The sequence below is a fragment of the Acanthaster planci genome, linkage group LG09, assembly GCF_054643075.1.
Source record: "Acanthaster planci isolate LZ-2023a linkage group LG09, COTS_SCS, whole genome shotgun sequence".
Lineage (NCBI taxonomy): Eukaryota > Metazoa > Echinodermata > Asteroidea > Valvatida > Acanthasteridae > Acanthaster > Acanthaster planci.
Window position 1 is genome coordinate 7,717,470 of NC_141785.1, and position 16,563 is coordinate 7,734,032.

Sequence of the window (16,563 nt, forward strand, 5' to 3'; positions counted from 1 at the left end):
ACTCAAAGCCCACTTTAATGAGGAAAAACTCTCACCTTTCTCTTTCCTTGTCCCTTTCCCGTTCCCGTTCCCGCTCCTTTTCACGTTCTCTCTCTCGTTCCCGTTCTCGATTCCTTTCTTCCTCCTTAGCCCGCTCCCGATCCAAGTCGAGGTGGAATCCTTCCTTCACCCGCTCGGTATCAGGCTTGGCCCAGGGCGGGGGACCTGCTGCAGGGAAGCCCGGTGGGGTACGGTGAAGCCGGTTCCAGGAGGCAGGGTGAGGGCTGACCAGGCCAGGAGGAACACCCAGCATCTCTCGACCATTCAAGAAGCTGCTCAGGTGCGCCGGGTTGGAACCTAGAGTAACAGGTAAATTAAAACATCAGAGATGACCAGTTTTCAAGGAGAGGGCATTTTCTTATGAGCCATAAAAGTAACAATACAAGTTTCAAAAGTTGCAGGAAACTTCAACAAAAACAAAAGCATATGGTACTGATCTCAGTCTGAGCCTACAAAGGCAACAAACACAAGTACATAAATGGAAATGCAAGCTTCAACCACTCGATGCCGAGGTTCCTAGTACTGGGTACCTTTGGTTTGTACGCATAGCCGGGGGTGCCCGAAATCGGACAAAGGACCTGGGCCTTGTAAAAAAAAGACTGTACCCGGAACAAAAAAACCGAGCTGCTGGGATTTGCCATCATTTTTTCAGCTGGCATTAGCCGAGGTATACCGTCATTGTTTTGAAACAGTATACCACTGTTTGAAGCATTCAGCGCCTGCAGATTATCAGCGGGGACAAAAGTGCTCCAGCACGCCAGCGATGAGAGATACAGCACTTCACAATACACCACCGCCATTCAGCAGTGCACTGGGCCAATTTTGGGAACAAAGGAAATAGCACAACACCGCACAACCTGGGCTCTCTTTACTGGGCGGCAGGCCTGACTGTAATACTCTGGTGTCAATGGAGGTTGCCTGTCAGATTAGCGTAGCCACCAGACAGTCATTCGTGTGGGTGCGAGCGTCCACTAAATGAAGTTATGAATTTTTAAAGATTTTTGAAAACGGAAAATCTTGAAAATGTCCGGGAACTTGTCCCACATGTGCAAATTCCTTCCGGCAGGAAGTGGATAATCGTAGTGATTGCTTCTCATCAAGTAATTCTTATTAGCTTATAAACTTGAAGATATTCAAAAGTGTGAGGACAAAGAAGTTACAGATCACTCACATGGAACCCAAACTCATGACCTCCTGCTTGCTAGTACAAACATCTTACTACTTGACCACTAAGCTTTACCAGAGTAAACTTTCACTAGTAAGCTGCTTGTCATTGTCTAAGCCCCACCTGAGAAACTTGAACTTGTCCAACAAGCTCTCTGAAGCACAGAAATCGACTTTCAGACGTTATGGTCTCTCACATCAGTTCAGACCATTTCAAACTCAAACCAAGCCCATGGGTTTCTTCTTGTTGGGAGGATGATACAAGATGGTTTTGAACACCAAACATTTTAGTGGCTGAGTTTTAGGAGTAAGAACCTCAATCTATCCACCACACTGAACTCTTTCGCCGTTTTGTTGCAATCACTCACCGGGTGTACCCAAGGGAAAGCCAAAGCTGGGAGTGTAGTTGCCGGGTCGGGCTACTGGCGGTAGACCAAACTGGCCGGGAGAGGAGTTGAGGAAGGGTCCATGGTGGGGGTTTGCTCCTAAGGGGTTGTGGGGTCCTCCAGGTGCACCTGCCAAACAGAAAGCACGCAACAACATGAAGGTAACAGCTTCCATTTACGAAAACCTGCACGTCATCATGCTCCATTATTGAACCTAACCCCCATCACATTTTCTCTGAGCACTGTGTAACTGTAAATACTACCGAATTCCACACAGTAGAAATAATGACCTTTGTAATTGTGTCGGAATGCACGAACGTGTAACGATAGATTCTATGACATCAAGCAGTGCACTTAATAATCACCAGCCTCTTGGGCATATGAAGTTACTCATTGCTCTCTGCTAGCTGCATTGACTGCCAAAATGTATACAATACAGTGTTACATATGTTGCACTCTATAGTGTTACATGTATCAGGGTTAGAGTCAAGTATGCCATTTGTAGTATCCAATACTCTCCATAACCAACCCTCCTCCAACCTGGACAGGCAGGCAAGCACCCCCATGCTGCACCCTTTCTGACATCCATGCCTACTACCCCCTCCCCATCCAGAATCTTTTGAGAATACCATCCTAACCCCTAAAACTGCGGCCTGCTTACCATGAGGGAAGAGATTGGGCTGCATGGGCAAATCTGGCGGCCTGTGGGGAGAGAACAGATGACTCGGTGGCCGGCCGCCAAACAGATCAGCCTTGCCTAGCTGATCCTTCTGTGCATCAGCCTTGGCCTACAATAAATATCCAAAAGAGAACAAAGATTCAAATGGCATATTATATCACATCATACACTCTAAAAACTCAAAGTGACTCTTAGAGAAAAATTTAACTGTAGCTCACCTCTCCAAAAGATGGCCAACAGATTAAAAAGGACACAGCATGTATGATGTGGTTCCTACAGACAAATCTAGCAATGTCATCACTGGACATTCTCAATAATGCCCTTCAATGGTAAAAAGATTTGTCTTTGTCGAAGCGACTTGTTGCCGAATGTGGCTCCATACAACAGTCATCACAAAGCTTCTCACCATTGAAGGAAGCCTCAGCAGGTGACTGGAAATTGCATTTCCATGAGTCACTGAATGTATCTATACAAGGTGTGGAGATAGCCAACATTCTAACAATTCCGTGTTGGCTTTCTTTTCAAGTCAATCTTAGCACCACACTGCAAACCCACCCTGTCATTTTATAATATGTCAAGAAATTAAGAAATTCTACATACCTTTTGCTGTTGATGATAGATCAGCCATGCCACATTGACATGAGCAGCGCACCACTTGCCGGGTTTCTAAACACCAAAAATAAAATCAACGAAGAAGGTAAGTGAATGCTTCTGACTTGGAACATTACTCATACAGTGTTGCTGCAGGTGAAATCAAGCAAAGAGATCCACTTCCAAGGTGACCAAAAATGTCCTTCCACGTTCTTCATTCTTTTTTCCCCTTGGGGGATTCCTGAGATGAAACACAGGTTCCATTTCGTCCTGACGTGATGGACCGTTACATTAGAGAGCCACTTGATCCATGACTCACTGTGTGTGTGTGAGGAAAAAGAGAAGTTACTCGAACATTCACACGCTCTCGAGAGTAATGACTGGCATATCATGGTTTCGCCAGCAAATTTATTCCCATTGATGATTGTCTGACGTGCCTTGTGAACTTCTGACCGCACTTCTAGCTTCAAAGAAAGGATGTAAAGGATGCATCACAACTCCCTGAAAGGTAACCGCTTTTCTTCCTGTTTTTTTGAAGGGGGATCTTGAGGAGGTAGCCCTGCATTCTCAATTCAGGAAAATGAATCAATCACCCTGAGTCACCTGAAAAGTCGTCTTCCCAAAAAACTGGATCTTAGCTGACGAGTGCGCCTGGCTCTCAGGGGCAATCCTCCAAAAACCTTGACATTTTGACTTTTTTTTTTTTTAAAATGAGTGAAGTCAAATGACATAAAAAGGATTCATCTAGACTCGAAGTTTCTTGTAAAGGCCATGAAACAGCTGCAGGAGGGAGGAACCTTACATGTAACAACGTTCCCTTTCCTGTCATAGGCCAAGTCATGAGCAATGTGGCTAAGCAGACAGACATTTAATCCTCAAGGATGGCATGCCTGCCCTCGAACACTCCCAAGCTAATTTGAATATCCATTTATTCTCCGTACAGCACTGGCTTGAGCGAAATAGTTTTCAGTGCTTTGCAGCTCCGTGATGCTGGTCCTGGGTCTCTTGATACACTTTCCTGACCCCAGTTAACGGTAAGTGGCAGTACTAACCATCATAGATAACCTAGACAGCGGCAGTGCCGGGGGTCGATCCACCCCTCCTTTGAAGTGTAACGCCCCTTCCAACACTGACCGACTCTCTGGCGCTGGAACTTGCTGCAGAATAGAACAAAAACATCAGAAAGATTATCGCACTGACTTTTACCCATGTAAAAAGTCAGTGTACACACATACTGCCTGTTAATAACAAACAATAGATAGAAGTATTAAGCAAGAATAAATTAAGATTTCATCACAAACTGAAATTAAAAACTTTTGTAAATGCTGATAGAACGTATGCTGGTCGGCACTGGTCGTGCTAGTACAGTTGACTATTCAGGAAACAATTAATGGGGAAGGTCAAAAATCCTGTTAATGTCAAAACTCATTCAATGCACACCATTTGCACATTTTGACTTCTGCTGGTGCAAGCTAGCTGTGAACTACATGTAAACAACTTGTCAACTAATCTTGGTCAAACTCATTCTGTAAATAAGATAGGGTTACACTGGTAAACTCTTGTCAGAGGTCTTGAAAGAATATGGGTTTGGATATAGCCTAGAAATATAAATCTGTCTCCCTCAGTAAGATGGCTTACTGTAACTGGTCCCACTTCACATACTTGCTTCCCTGATCAGGACTTGATATGTCAGTACTGAATACTGCTGTCACTGTACCACACTTGTCTTGAAAAGGGTGATTTTTTTTATCAGTGTGAGGAGGGTCATTCTATAAATTTGGAGTCCAATTTTTTCCCCCATCCCTGTTACGTCTGGCATTTGATTTTTAATGTTAAGAACTCATTGTTTGATTTCCCAGACTGAATAAGTACTGCAAATAACCTGCCAAACAAATAACAATATTTTGAAATCAATTTCAGCAATATATCCCTTGTCAAACATGTCAGAGGTAACAGGGACATTTTGCACCCCAAATTTATAGAATGACCCAGATGGAAGAATGGTGCAAAGGGAAAAGGTTACCAGCCTCTCACTTCCAGACTGGTTTCTACATCCTTTCAAAGTAAAGAGTACAATTGGATGGCCAAGGATCCAGCCTACTTGTTAAGTCAGCACTTTCACAGTCCACTAAATCCTTGTCATACCTGGTGCAAGCCCACCGATTCCCACATGTAAATGAACAAACACATCGGGACCAGTGATACCTACATTTGCTTTCATTGTTAGTTATACAGTGCCTTCTTCAGTGCAACGAGTCCATCAACAGAGATCAAAACTGTTCCCATTCTGACGACTGGGACAGAGTTCTGATAGTTATGCTTGGCATTTAAAGTTATGCTGGAAAACTTGAACAGCCATGTATGGTGTCAAGAAATTACCAAAATTTGAAAGAAAAAAAAAAAAGCCTGAAATTAGCTACTGCAGGAGGACTTGTTTCTCTGGGTCAGTGAAAAAATCATCTAATCATCTTGGGCATTCAATAGTGAACGGAAATGTATCTGCTGAAAAATGCCCTCCAATATTCATCCCCGAGTGCATGGAAACTAGTGAAAACCACACAGAGAGCCAAACAGCTGACTCCAATTCCCTACCTTGGGCTGGAATGCTCCTGATCCGAAGCTGTTGGCCATGCTGGTGGGTGGAAGAATGGGTGCCATGCCAGGAGGATAGCCAATCCCAAGCTGCATGGGGCAGAGAGGAGGGGTAAAATGGGGAGGGGGGGATTGAGGTCAAGCAAAATGAAAATGAAATAAGGCAGGAGTTACTGTGTCACCCCCTCTTCAGCTTAACACTGGCTGCGTTTGTTCTCTGGGTAGAGTTGAGCTGATGTCAGTTAGAATGATCACGGACATGTGTTTGTCATTTGAGCAAACAGCTTATAAAATAAATCATATTGCAGATATCCTCTATTTTACATGGTTAAATAAATGTAAGGTTGGACATTGTTTACGCATTATGGCTGCATGCCATGATACTGGGAGATTCATCATGTTGGAAAACCAAGATGTCAGCAACTGCATTTGACGTGCTTATCTGCAGAAGCACTCTGCTTCTCTCCGTGAGAGTTTTCAAGTATTTGGGACTGGTTGAGGGGGAAACTGGAAAAAAGATCAAAAATTCTGTCAGGTTTCGTGACAGGATATTATTTTTTATGATGAGACCGTGTCTAACTGGAGAAAACAAAGGGATTCTGTGAAACAACTCAGAAGACCAATCATGAAAAGCAAAATTTGGTCATTTTGTAAAGATTGTACAAATTGATATTTGGGCTACAAAGGGTCTGAGGCAGATGAGGAGCATGGAAGTGATACAGACATTGATGGCAATTCGGTACACACAAAATAACTGTATGACTTCAAAACATATTGCACATCATTGAATTCGCTGCTGTTTTGCACAGCGTTGGATGTGTATGATCTTCATGCCATATGTGCATGCCAATGAAGTCAGAAATTATATCGTTGCACGGCATATCATAAAATGGACTTTTGCTCTGTTAGGTTAATCAAATGACAAAACAAGGCATGGTGAAGAGGAAAACTGAAAAATATGAAGGCACTTGGATGTTATAGAGTTTAACTTCCATGGTCCAAGATGGTTATTGTTTTTCTTCCAAAGAAATTTACTGTTAAAAGAGACAAAATAAACCAAGGATTGGAAAGGTTTTTCAAGCTCAGAATTGGAAACTGAAAACATGAAATTTGGGTAAACGATTCCAATCCTGACAATCACCGGGATTTTGGAAGTTACACGTATTAGTTCCAACTTCCAATTGCCTGTTCTCTAAATTGAATCTGAATTCAAATCCCACTGAGTTACATATATATTTGTCAGTGCGGTGAAGATTTGAAGAAGTCAAATATGGGAACTTGGTCAGTCTAAACTTTCATCCCCCCAAACCTTGGAATGGCCGTTATCAAAATGTGCTCGTTCAGTCAAAGTATCACCCAACTCATACTCTCTTTCACGGGCAGTAAAGTCTCATTACACTGTACTGATAATTCATAAAACACAGAAGACATCAAGAGTGAGTTAAAAAGCATCCGGTAAAATCATTGCTTCATTCCCTATTACACCAGTAAATCTCACTCAAATACTTTAAGTAAATTTAACAAAGCTTGTGGTTGGATTGCGTGCATGTGTAAGTCGTCCAAACCTAGGCTGATAAACTAATTGGATTATGCACTGTATGTGGCTAAAGGATATGAATTTCTACACTCCCGCACAGTATCCGAGCGTGATTCATTGAATCTTAGTGATGACTGACAGGCGAGGGGTCAGGGGTCAAGATCACGATATAAATGGCTCCCATTCAGCCACCTGTCCTCCCTGAAGGCACACTTATTTAGATCCAGATTTTACCGAAGGCTTAAGAAAAAATCCTTACAAGTTAATCCCCCACATTTCACAGTAGGCTGGGAAAGTGCAGGTGGAGGTCAAATGTGTAGGATTAATAGTAACTAAGGTTGTACATGTACACATGTACATACATGTACGTCTTAAACATGTATATACATGTACACTCTCAGCAATATCACCAGCAACTTCCTGCCGACGCAATGGAAAAAGGTGAGATTTGAAATGTCATCACGTTGGGCCACTTGATCAGTTTCAGGGAAGGACATTTTCTTCCCAAAATGGGTGGGATGAAGATGGCTAGATGAGATACTTTTAAAGGGGGAATATCAGACAATGGTCACCTTGGCCATGAGTATCAATGTGTTGAACGATACAATGGCCAAAAAGGATTGTCCGAAAAAGACGATGACTTGGGTATGATGGAAGCAGATTTCCGCACAAAACCATGTACATTAACAGATGTAGCACAACTGCGCATGATTAAAAGAGAATGCGACGACTCTGCATGGGTCAAAGGTCATTTACATGTATTAGCCAGGTTTGAAATTACTTTTTGCTGAAAGGCAAAACAAAACTACTCATACTGCCTGGGCTAGCTGAACACTTTGCTGTGACAGGGCACCAGACAGCAGAGAAATACAGCCTTCACTAGAGATAATGATGTCACACAGTTTACATGTGGTTTTTACACTAATGTACATGTACATGTAAACCTAGAGTGACCTCATTATGTCGCAGGCCTATTGTTGAAGCTGCTGAACCAACTCACTCATAGAATGGTATAACTACCTCTTGACAGGCTTTTTTCTACAACAGGAATAATTGCCTTACTAACTATGCTTCAATGTGCATGTAGCCGCCATTTTCCCATAAAATCTACCCAATCAAGCTCAAGAGCACAATGAAAAATTTGGGTCAACTGGGAAACAAACATGATACTTATCCACAGAACCTGAAATCATCCTACATGTACTGTCTTTGGGGGGAGGGAATCACTCACAGGAACCTGAAATTAAATAATTTTTGTTGCAAAACTCTCTAGAAGAATTTTTCAAATCTTGCCATTCAAAGAAATCTCTCAAGAGACCTAAAATCCGACAATTTGAAAAATTCGAAGAACTTTTCAAGTCTTGTCACTCCTAGAAATCTTTTCTGCAGGTGAACAACCAAAAGTGAACACATACCATATGATGGGTTGGCTTTGCTTGTCTTCAGGACGGTTGTGTCTAAATAACTCAGCTGAGGCTTGAAATCGCACACAACTCTATGTGTCTATGGCTGCATTGACAGCCATAGACCCGCAAATAATTTTAAGCCATAGCCAAATCAGTCAGGCACAGCCTAATAGTTATATCCAAAGAGACTCTTTACTTTCTGCCCAAACTGTGGGTGATTCAGGTGGTGCTCATAAGCCCACAGATCCTCAGTAATCTTTGGTAATATGTGGTAATCTCCTGACAAACTAAATTGTTTTTTCGCTGAGTGACACATGCATGAACTGCTCCATTCCTAAAAATCTCACGGGAGGATTCAGGATTTATTACTTGTGGCCCACTATACAAGTGGCATTCTTGTAAACACCGTGAAAAAAAAAACAGACTGAGTGGAAGTGATGAAATAGCGAATGATAAATTTGTTTTGGAATGGATGGAGCATTGTGAGGAATAACAGTTTATGAAAGCAGTCAAGATTTATGGGTAAGTCTTGGGAAATGGAGGTACAGTGTGTGTTGAAGTGAGATGGTAACTACACGCATATTCATTTCATGGAAGCATGAGTGGGGTTCATGGGATGATAAAAAAATAGAAGTTGAAATTTGGGTGTATCTCCTGAAAATTCATACAGTTCCCATTCAAGGGTGGTACTTCACCGGTCCCCATCAAAATAGGGCATGAAGCCAAATAAACTCTCAACAAAAAACCCCCAAAAACCCACCACTTCAACCCACAGCAAAATGATTGTAATCAGTGTAAATAGCGCCCTCGGCAACTCATGTACATAAAGGATGAAGCATGACTACAGCTCAAGAAGTTGAACGTGAGCACTACAGCAATTACATGTATCAAACAATATGAGCATGTTAACTATGAGTCAGAACATCACTACAGCTACGTGTTGATCGGATGGCTGTTTTTGGTTTGATCATTCAATCTAACTGGATGAGGAATTTGTGGGAAAGACCACTCACATGGCGGTGCAAAAATCCCGGATCTATTTCAGAGTAATTGTCAAACTGCAAGAGACAGACAAAAAAGAGAGTGAGAAACGTTCTCAAGGTGAAGGGTTTTGTTTGAGCTGCCTGTAACTTAGAAACTGACAAGCCTGTTTAAATGAACTGTGAGTGTATGTAACTCAAGATTTTCCTTTCAGACAAAAACAGTGTGTAAAAGTCCATGGGGGTTGAGGAAATACAAGTAACACCGTGTATTCTTGTTCCATGGTTCTGTGGAGCACATGCATCGTGGGTCAGTTATTGTGAGGACACACCAATATCCTCATCATTTAGTCTGCACAGTAGAAGCCTTCCCCACAACTCGGTGCTGGGATGGACACAAGTTAACAAAACTCGGACAGTTGCTGACAGAGCAAAAATGACTTTCGCGTCTAAGCCAAAATGTAACAGTCGACTGGTGGGGCTAAAAATCTGCTGGAGGCTGACAACGGGACAGCTCATCCTAGCACTTGGACAGCTCATCCTTGCGCTTAACGTGAAAGGAGACAAGACAAGAAAATCCTGCCTCCCCATCTTGGCTGCTGCATCCTCCTCAGTTGATCAACACGCCCAGGGTGTAATCAACCGGGACTGTCCCCTTCCCCAAGCTTTCGTGAGTAACACGCCTCCTCTAGGTCCCTCGCTACCTTCATTTCCCCCAATACCCGCACCAATCAAGAAAGTATTGCCACATTGTGCAAGTCTTTCAAGGCCAAGGAACAGGAAGCGAAAGAAAAAAAAATGGGGGGGGGTTTCGACAATTCTTGTTGACAAGACTGTGAACAGGGCCATCCGTGGTGGCTGACCGTTTCGCCTATCACCTTTTTTTGGGGGGGGGGAACCTGGCTTGTGTAAAAGTGTTAAAGTCAGTGATGGGATACGGCAACAAACATCTGTACAGGATGTGGCATTTTGATCCAGGGGAAATCTCGTTAATTTACAAGTAACTGCTCTGGGGAATGGTTTACAAGAAGCTGGAGAAGGAAGGGGATGATACTATCCAGTATACATTTTAGAGCAACTTCCTGGCCTTTCTTTTTTTAGAAAGAAAAATATTCTATCTAGAGGTTTTCTCTAGCTAAAAAAGAGAACTTTTCAATTCTAGCTTTCTGAGAATTACAGTTTATGGTTGTCCACACCCAAATTCTCTTCTTCATCTTAAGATCTTCGACAAGTGTTTTCCTGAAGTACAATCAATCATAAATATGTGTGACAGGAAATAACTCGGCAACAGAAAAATCTTTAACATGGATGCACACATTACACACTAAGTCCAACATCTCCAAACATACTTTCGTGATTTGAAACAAAATGTCTCAAAATATACTTTCATGAAATTTAAAACAAAAAAAACTTCCCTTTGAACCAATCAGCAACAACTTCCCCAGCCAAAAGGTCTTCAAATGCAGCATCAGCACTCGATGAACACACGGGAAATGTCCATTTAAAAGATTACGACCAAAATAATCGAGATCGCAAGACACCCAGAGCCCAAGCTCCAACAAGACGTAATTTGCTCGCTGAGACTGAAGTCTTTAAGCCGCAAGGTTTTTCCAAGCTTATCTCTCCTCCTCCTCTCACAGCCTTAGAACAAAAATGTAGCAGTCTCAAGAAGATCAACACTGACAGAGTTAGCGCTAATAATGCTGTTCAATACACGAAGGCACACTGAAGGCTTTTTACAACAATCAAATGAGACTGATACGATGGAAACTGTATCATGTTGAAAAAATCACTGCTGACATCTGAAGGGTCTTGATTTATGGTGAGGGAAACATTACACCAATGAGTTAGTAAATAAGTAAGTAACCAGATAATCTATTAGAAAAGGAGGCAATCCACTTTTTTCCCACCCACTGGGCCAAGTGATGATTAATTGCATATTTTCAGACACTTCTTCCACTACTTTCTTTTGTTTTGCCAATGTTCTTAATTTTACCAGACTACGTAAATACCATAACCAAATGGTATTCTTCAATCAATTAAATGCTCTTTTTCAACTACTGTTTCAAATCAGACAGCTCACTTTGTGGCTTTGCCGATTTTCATTGAAGATTTGAACCAGTGACAATAAAGAAGCAAGCAGTCTGCATTCACATCATCATTCCTGCCCTGAAATTATGAAAGCCACTTGAGAGTTTGGAGCCCGGAGATTACTTCCAGAGGATGCAAATTACGATTCCTACATTTGATTTAATTCCATCACAATTTATGTAAATTACGATACGATTCTCGAATCTGACATGATATCTTCATTCTGACACCCTGCCACAGCGACAAATCGATAGGGAATTGGATGAAATGGCTGTGAGGGAAATTAAAGAAAGGAAGAATAGGGGGAAAAAGAAGCCCCGGCCTGAACTGAACATTTTGCTTGGGCTGGCTTGTTAATTCGTTTCCGAAGACTCGACCTGATTTAATATCACAGGATTATAACTGTACAGCAACTTTTCAGGGCTTCTAATAATTCTCTCCCACATGGCAATTTTTATGTAGTTCAAAAAAAGAGGAAAACCTAAATGACTGAACATCTGGGGGAAAAAAAGGGCATTTCTACGTGTGAGATCCTCAAGCCGGAAAAATCAAGAGGAAGTACATCCGTGAGAAAGCTCTGAATTCATTCAAAATGGACAAGAAAAATCAACAAATTTTGTAAAAAGACAAAAGAGATAAGTAGGCCTATGGAACTTTCGCACACTCTTGATCCCGAGCAGTGGGCAGCACAGGTGCATTAAATGATAATTATTGAATATAAGCATTATTGGGATCTGAAATGATAGGGGCCCAGGAGAGTCCTCTCAACTCTGTCCAAATTTTAAAAAATGATCCCACCCAAGGGCACATGTCAAAGAACAATGGAAATTCGGAAATGTACATGCACTAGGAGATTTCCACCACAAAAGTTTGAGAGAACGCAAATTTTTTTTGGGGGGGGGGAGAGAAAAAGATGCGCATAATTTGTTTACAAAGACGCAGAGTTGGAATTAAACCCGAAAGAGGAGACTTGTGGATTTATTACAATCAGCCATTCACTACAAGATGCATGGATGAATTATGCAAAGGCAGTTACATGTAATGGCACAATAAAAAAGAAGCTGGTACTTGTGCATGCTTTATACTGGTGGAGGCAAAAGAACGGCTAAATATAGGAGAAACAAGACACCGGAAGGTCAGAGAGAATATCCCGAGATCATTTTCCATTTTTGGGGTACACAAGTACACTTCACCCCATGCAAAAAATCAGTCATCAATTAGACAAACTACACCATTTGCAGGGAATGACGAGATATGATGAATCCCCTCTGCCATCCTGGATCGGAATACTCCATACACAATTCCAGCACATGTGCGCAGGTAGGCAGACTAAAGACCAGGCTCTGCACAGCACAGATGCGATAGTCAACGCTAATTTCTGACATCAGATTAAACACTTGGATTACAAATTTTATTCAAGTTAAGCAAATCTCGCTGCAAATTCGGGATGTCAAACTCCCTGCGCTTTTGCAACCACCTGAAGTATGAAGGAGCCTTTCACATTCACCTAAATAATTCAGAAGTAGAAATTGGGTTTTCTTGGAGATGGAAAACCCTTTGTGAAACTTCCGACAAGGATGTGCCCATGGTGGCAACTTAAGCATACCTGCAAAGTATTTCTTTAGTTCAGAGAAAATTATTAAAGGGCTGGGCCACATCAATTTATCTACCCACCAAACTCATGGGACCTGACTAATAATATCCTGCTGAACAAACAATAAATCAAAAACAAACGAGAAAGTACATCAAGATTGTAGGAAACGGTTCTCACCATGTGCGGTGCGGGTGTGGGTACCAGAGCGCCCCCAGGTGGTGGCAAGAAGGAATGCTGGTGCGTGTGCTGATGCTGATGCATGTGTTGGTGCTGGTGCATGTGGGTCTCCTGTCGCATGTAGGGCGGCGGACCGACGTTCATCCTTTGGTCATTGGAAGCCAGAAAACGGTTGTTCAGCTCCTGCTGAAGGATCTCGCGCTGTGGATCTGCAGATTGAAGGGAGAGGTTGAAGGGAATGAGAAGGAGAACAGAGACAAGACAGGAACCAAATTTAATGGAGTGGACTGTGTGTCACCTTTGGACCAGTTGGACGACCAGTGACGACTACAGGTCAACCACTGGAAAACAGACCTCAGTGTTGATGATGCCACACTGCGTGATCTCCTATGATGCTCAGTGGACTGTGGGTCCCTACTGGCTCCACAGGAAAGTGCCATAAAAACAAAGTGTCACATCTTCAATACATAGGCCTGTTGCTTCTTGCCAATACACATGCAATACCATCTCACTCAAAATGGCCCCCGTCAAACCATTTTTGGAAATCTTATCTCACTCACATTTTACCGTAGATTACCACTCTCTCTGAGTTCACAGTCTCTGTCATCTTGTGGAATTCTTTTTCAGGTCAACTGTCCACCTCATGCTTTGTTACAAACCGGCTATTGAGAGCCAGTGAAGCATCCATGCCCCAGGGTCTGGTTCCAAATAGTCAACTCTTGTGGTTCAACCATGGCTCAACCATGGTTCAACCATCCATCATTCAAGTGACACTGGTCAAACCATAGTTAACTTCATGTACAGTCACTCCTCCAACTTGCCTAATATGACACAGTAGGATGTCAGCGAGCAGGCACGGTTGATGTGTGTTCTGCCCCTGTGATCTGGGTTCCAATCCCACCCAAGCCGACAAGGAATAGGGTTTTTAAACTGATTCTGGGTGTGTCTCCTGAAATATCTGTTGGGGCTTTCTTTTCTTTTCCAGGTTTCATGATGAATATTTATTTCCAAGATGTATAGTCTCTTTCTTACTTTGCTTGACTCACTTCAATGAACAGATAGAAATGAACAACAGCCAGGCACAGAAAGCACACAGTTCAAAAGAACACAGAAAGATTCCTAACAACAGTATTCAGTATACATCATCTTGGCAAATTTACAAAACGCTAGTAAGTACTCTGTGAGTCACTGTGTGCATATACAGCATTTCCATAGGCAAAGTAAGAAAAAATGAGCATACCTCCACCAAGTCCTGAACTTAAATCAGAACTACATACTCAACATGGACAACAGCACACCTTATCCACTTTGACCACAGGCTACTGGCAACCTGTCAGCTGAAGGGCGACACAAATACTGCACACAATCAGCTAACAGATTCAACTGGTAGTTGCCAGAACAGATGACGGTCCAGTGCATCAAGAGGTCCAGGACAATGAAATGAGTGTACCATAAATGAGCAGTGAATGACACTCCTTGGCTAGAAACTGAATGCAGTCCCTGGTAGCCACTCTCCTGATGCTACTGGTTTATTGAGGGCAGAATGAGCTAAAATTTGACGACGCAAACTGCTGGTACCAGACCAATATCAAACTAGAAAAAGCTTACTCCCTTCTGTGCAATTTAGCCGCACATGGTTGTGTTGGCGTAACAACAACCGTTTTCCACAAAAGCATCTGCTACTCAACTTGATTAATATTGAAAAGCTCAAGAATTACAGGAAGGGGGAACCGCCAGACACGATGGCACTAAGAACCACAGAGGCATAACATGTGGGTTCATTAACTTTAATGATGACATAACATGCTGATAGATAACAAGTTAATGTTTATTCATGATAAAACCAGGCACCACACATATGTTTTGTAAAAGTGCACTCTTGGAGAATCATGAGTTTGTCATAAAAATCAGCACCAGATATGATTTGAAAGACAGAAGAGTATTTTGGTGGGTACTGAAAGACATAAAAATTCAAATCAGCAATCAAAATCTGAACATCAAAAAGACAGAGGGGGGCTGTAACTACATAATCTGGAATACATATGGCAGTAAATCTAAATACCCTAAATCTAAATACCCTTTTGCAACTGCAGTAATGTTGCGGGAAAATGTACAGTTGAAAAAAAAGTGAAAAGAGTCCCTCCATTTGGCAAAAGGCATCTAAATTCCAATGAACAACTTAAAGTTTGATTCCCAAGTTCAGCAGGACGGGAGCGGAACAACCGGGGTAGATTTTCCCAAGGGGGATAGCGTGCTGCATACACAACGGGGAAAGTGGAGGAAAATTGGTCAACAAATGAAGGAATGACACGAACACGTCTGGACTTCCTCCCTGGGCCCGTCAAAACCAATGACGGCAGGGCAGAAGATCTGGTTAAGACAGAACAACACTCCAATGGAATAAAAGAAAAGAGGGGTGGGAACACATACGCGGGAGACATAAGTGAGAACAGTTGGAGGGAAGGCAATCTGATCAACCTGCAGGTGGGCTGACAAATTAGACGTAGAAAAAAAAAAGAAGATAATTGAAAAGTGCTTAGGAGGAACAAGAAAAGGACGTGGAACATTTCCGTTGTGAAGTCAGTACATTTTGCACAGAAGTCTCTTTTCATTTCAAAGCTTGAATGTGTTTAGACTTGGAGGATTTTTATGTTAATGACAGGATCCTCCCCCTACTCCTTTCAAAAGCTTTAGTCACTGAATTTATACATAATTGACATTTCAGAAACCTCATTACAAAATGCCATGAAAACAAACCTCCAACAGTAAACACGAGGGAATTAGACCTACGCGTGCATTCTCTAATGAGTTTTCCATGAACTCATGTGCCAACGAGTCTGAGATTCTGCGAATGCTCCTTGGCCTGGCCAATATTCCTGTTAAAATAACGAGCATGCCATGCAATGGCAGAGACGGACAGATTTGGTGCACAGATCAACTTCTCCTTCTGCTTTCATGAGCTCAATCCAGCCACTTCTACCACCAAATCAAACAATCTTACCTTTCACCCAAACAGGACAACACTGCTCATGGAAACACTTTTTAGGCCAGATGAGGCGCTGCTTTCTGTCTAAACTTCAGGAGTGCATCTGTGTTTTCACAGTTGCCGCATTGAGACGGGTGAGATGACACAGCCCAACTCCAGTGCCACACAAAAATCAAAAGCTGCCCCTTCAAGTATTTATAAAGGCCATACAGTGGGAGGTGTTGCCATGGAGATGATACTTGAAGGCAAGTTATACATCACCTATGAGCTGTGACACTTGGGCTTTGGAAAGTCTTCCACGATTTAAAGGGCAAATTCAAAATACTTTTTTTTTAACTTCA

The 16,563-nt window shown here is 42.3% G+C and overlaps 1 protein-coding gene across 9 annotated transcripts in view; it reads right to left on the reverse strand.

Annotated features, from left to right (window-relative positions):
• Positions 1-16,563, reverse strand: part of LOC110986281 (uncharacterized) — a 191,933-nt gene that overhangs the window by 4,597 nt on the left and 170,773 nt on the right. For 8 of the 9 annotated variants that reach the window (XM_087141348.1, XM_087141349.1, XM_087141347.1 and 5 more), the window contains 8 exons: positions 13,237-13,445; positions 9,408-9,452; positions 5,452-5,541; positions 3,912-4,016; positions 2,869-2,934; positions 2,251-2,377; positions 1,572-1,718; positions 36-336 (listed from right to left, as the gene is read on the reverse strand). In XM_087141348.1, coding sequence (XP_086997474.1) covers positions 36-336; positions 1,572-1,718; positions 2,251-2,377; positions 2,869-2,934; positions 3,912-4,016; positions 5,452-5,541; positions 9,408-9,452; positions 13,237-13,445 — 1,090 coding nt within the window. The remainder of the gene's footprint in view (positions 1-35; positions 337-1,571; positions 1,719-2,250; positions 2,378-2,868; positions 2,935-3,911; positions 4,017-5,451; positions 5,542-9,407; positions 9,453-13,236; positions 13,446-16,563) is intronic. The other variant, XM_087141350.1, reaches the window with a different exon arrangement.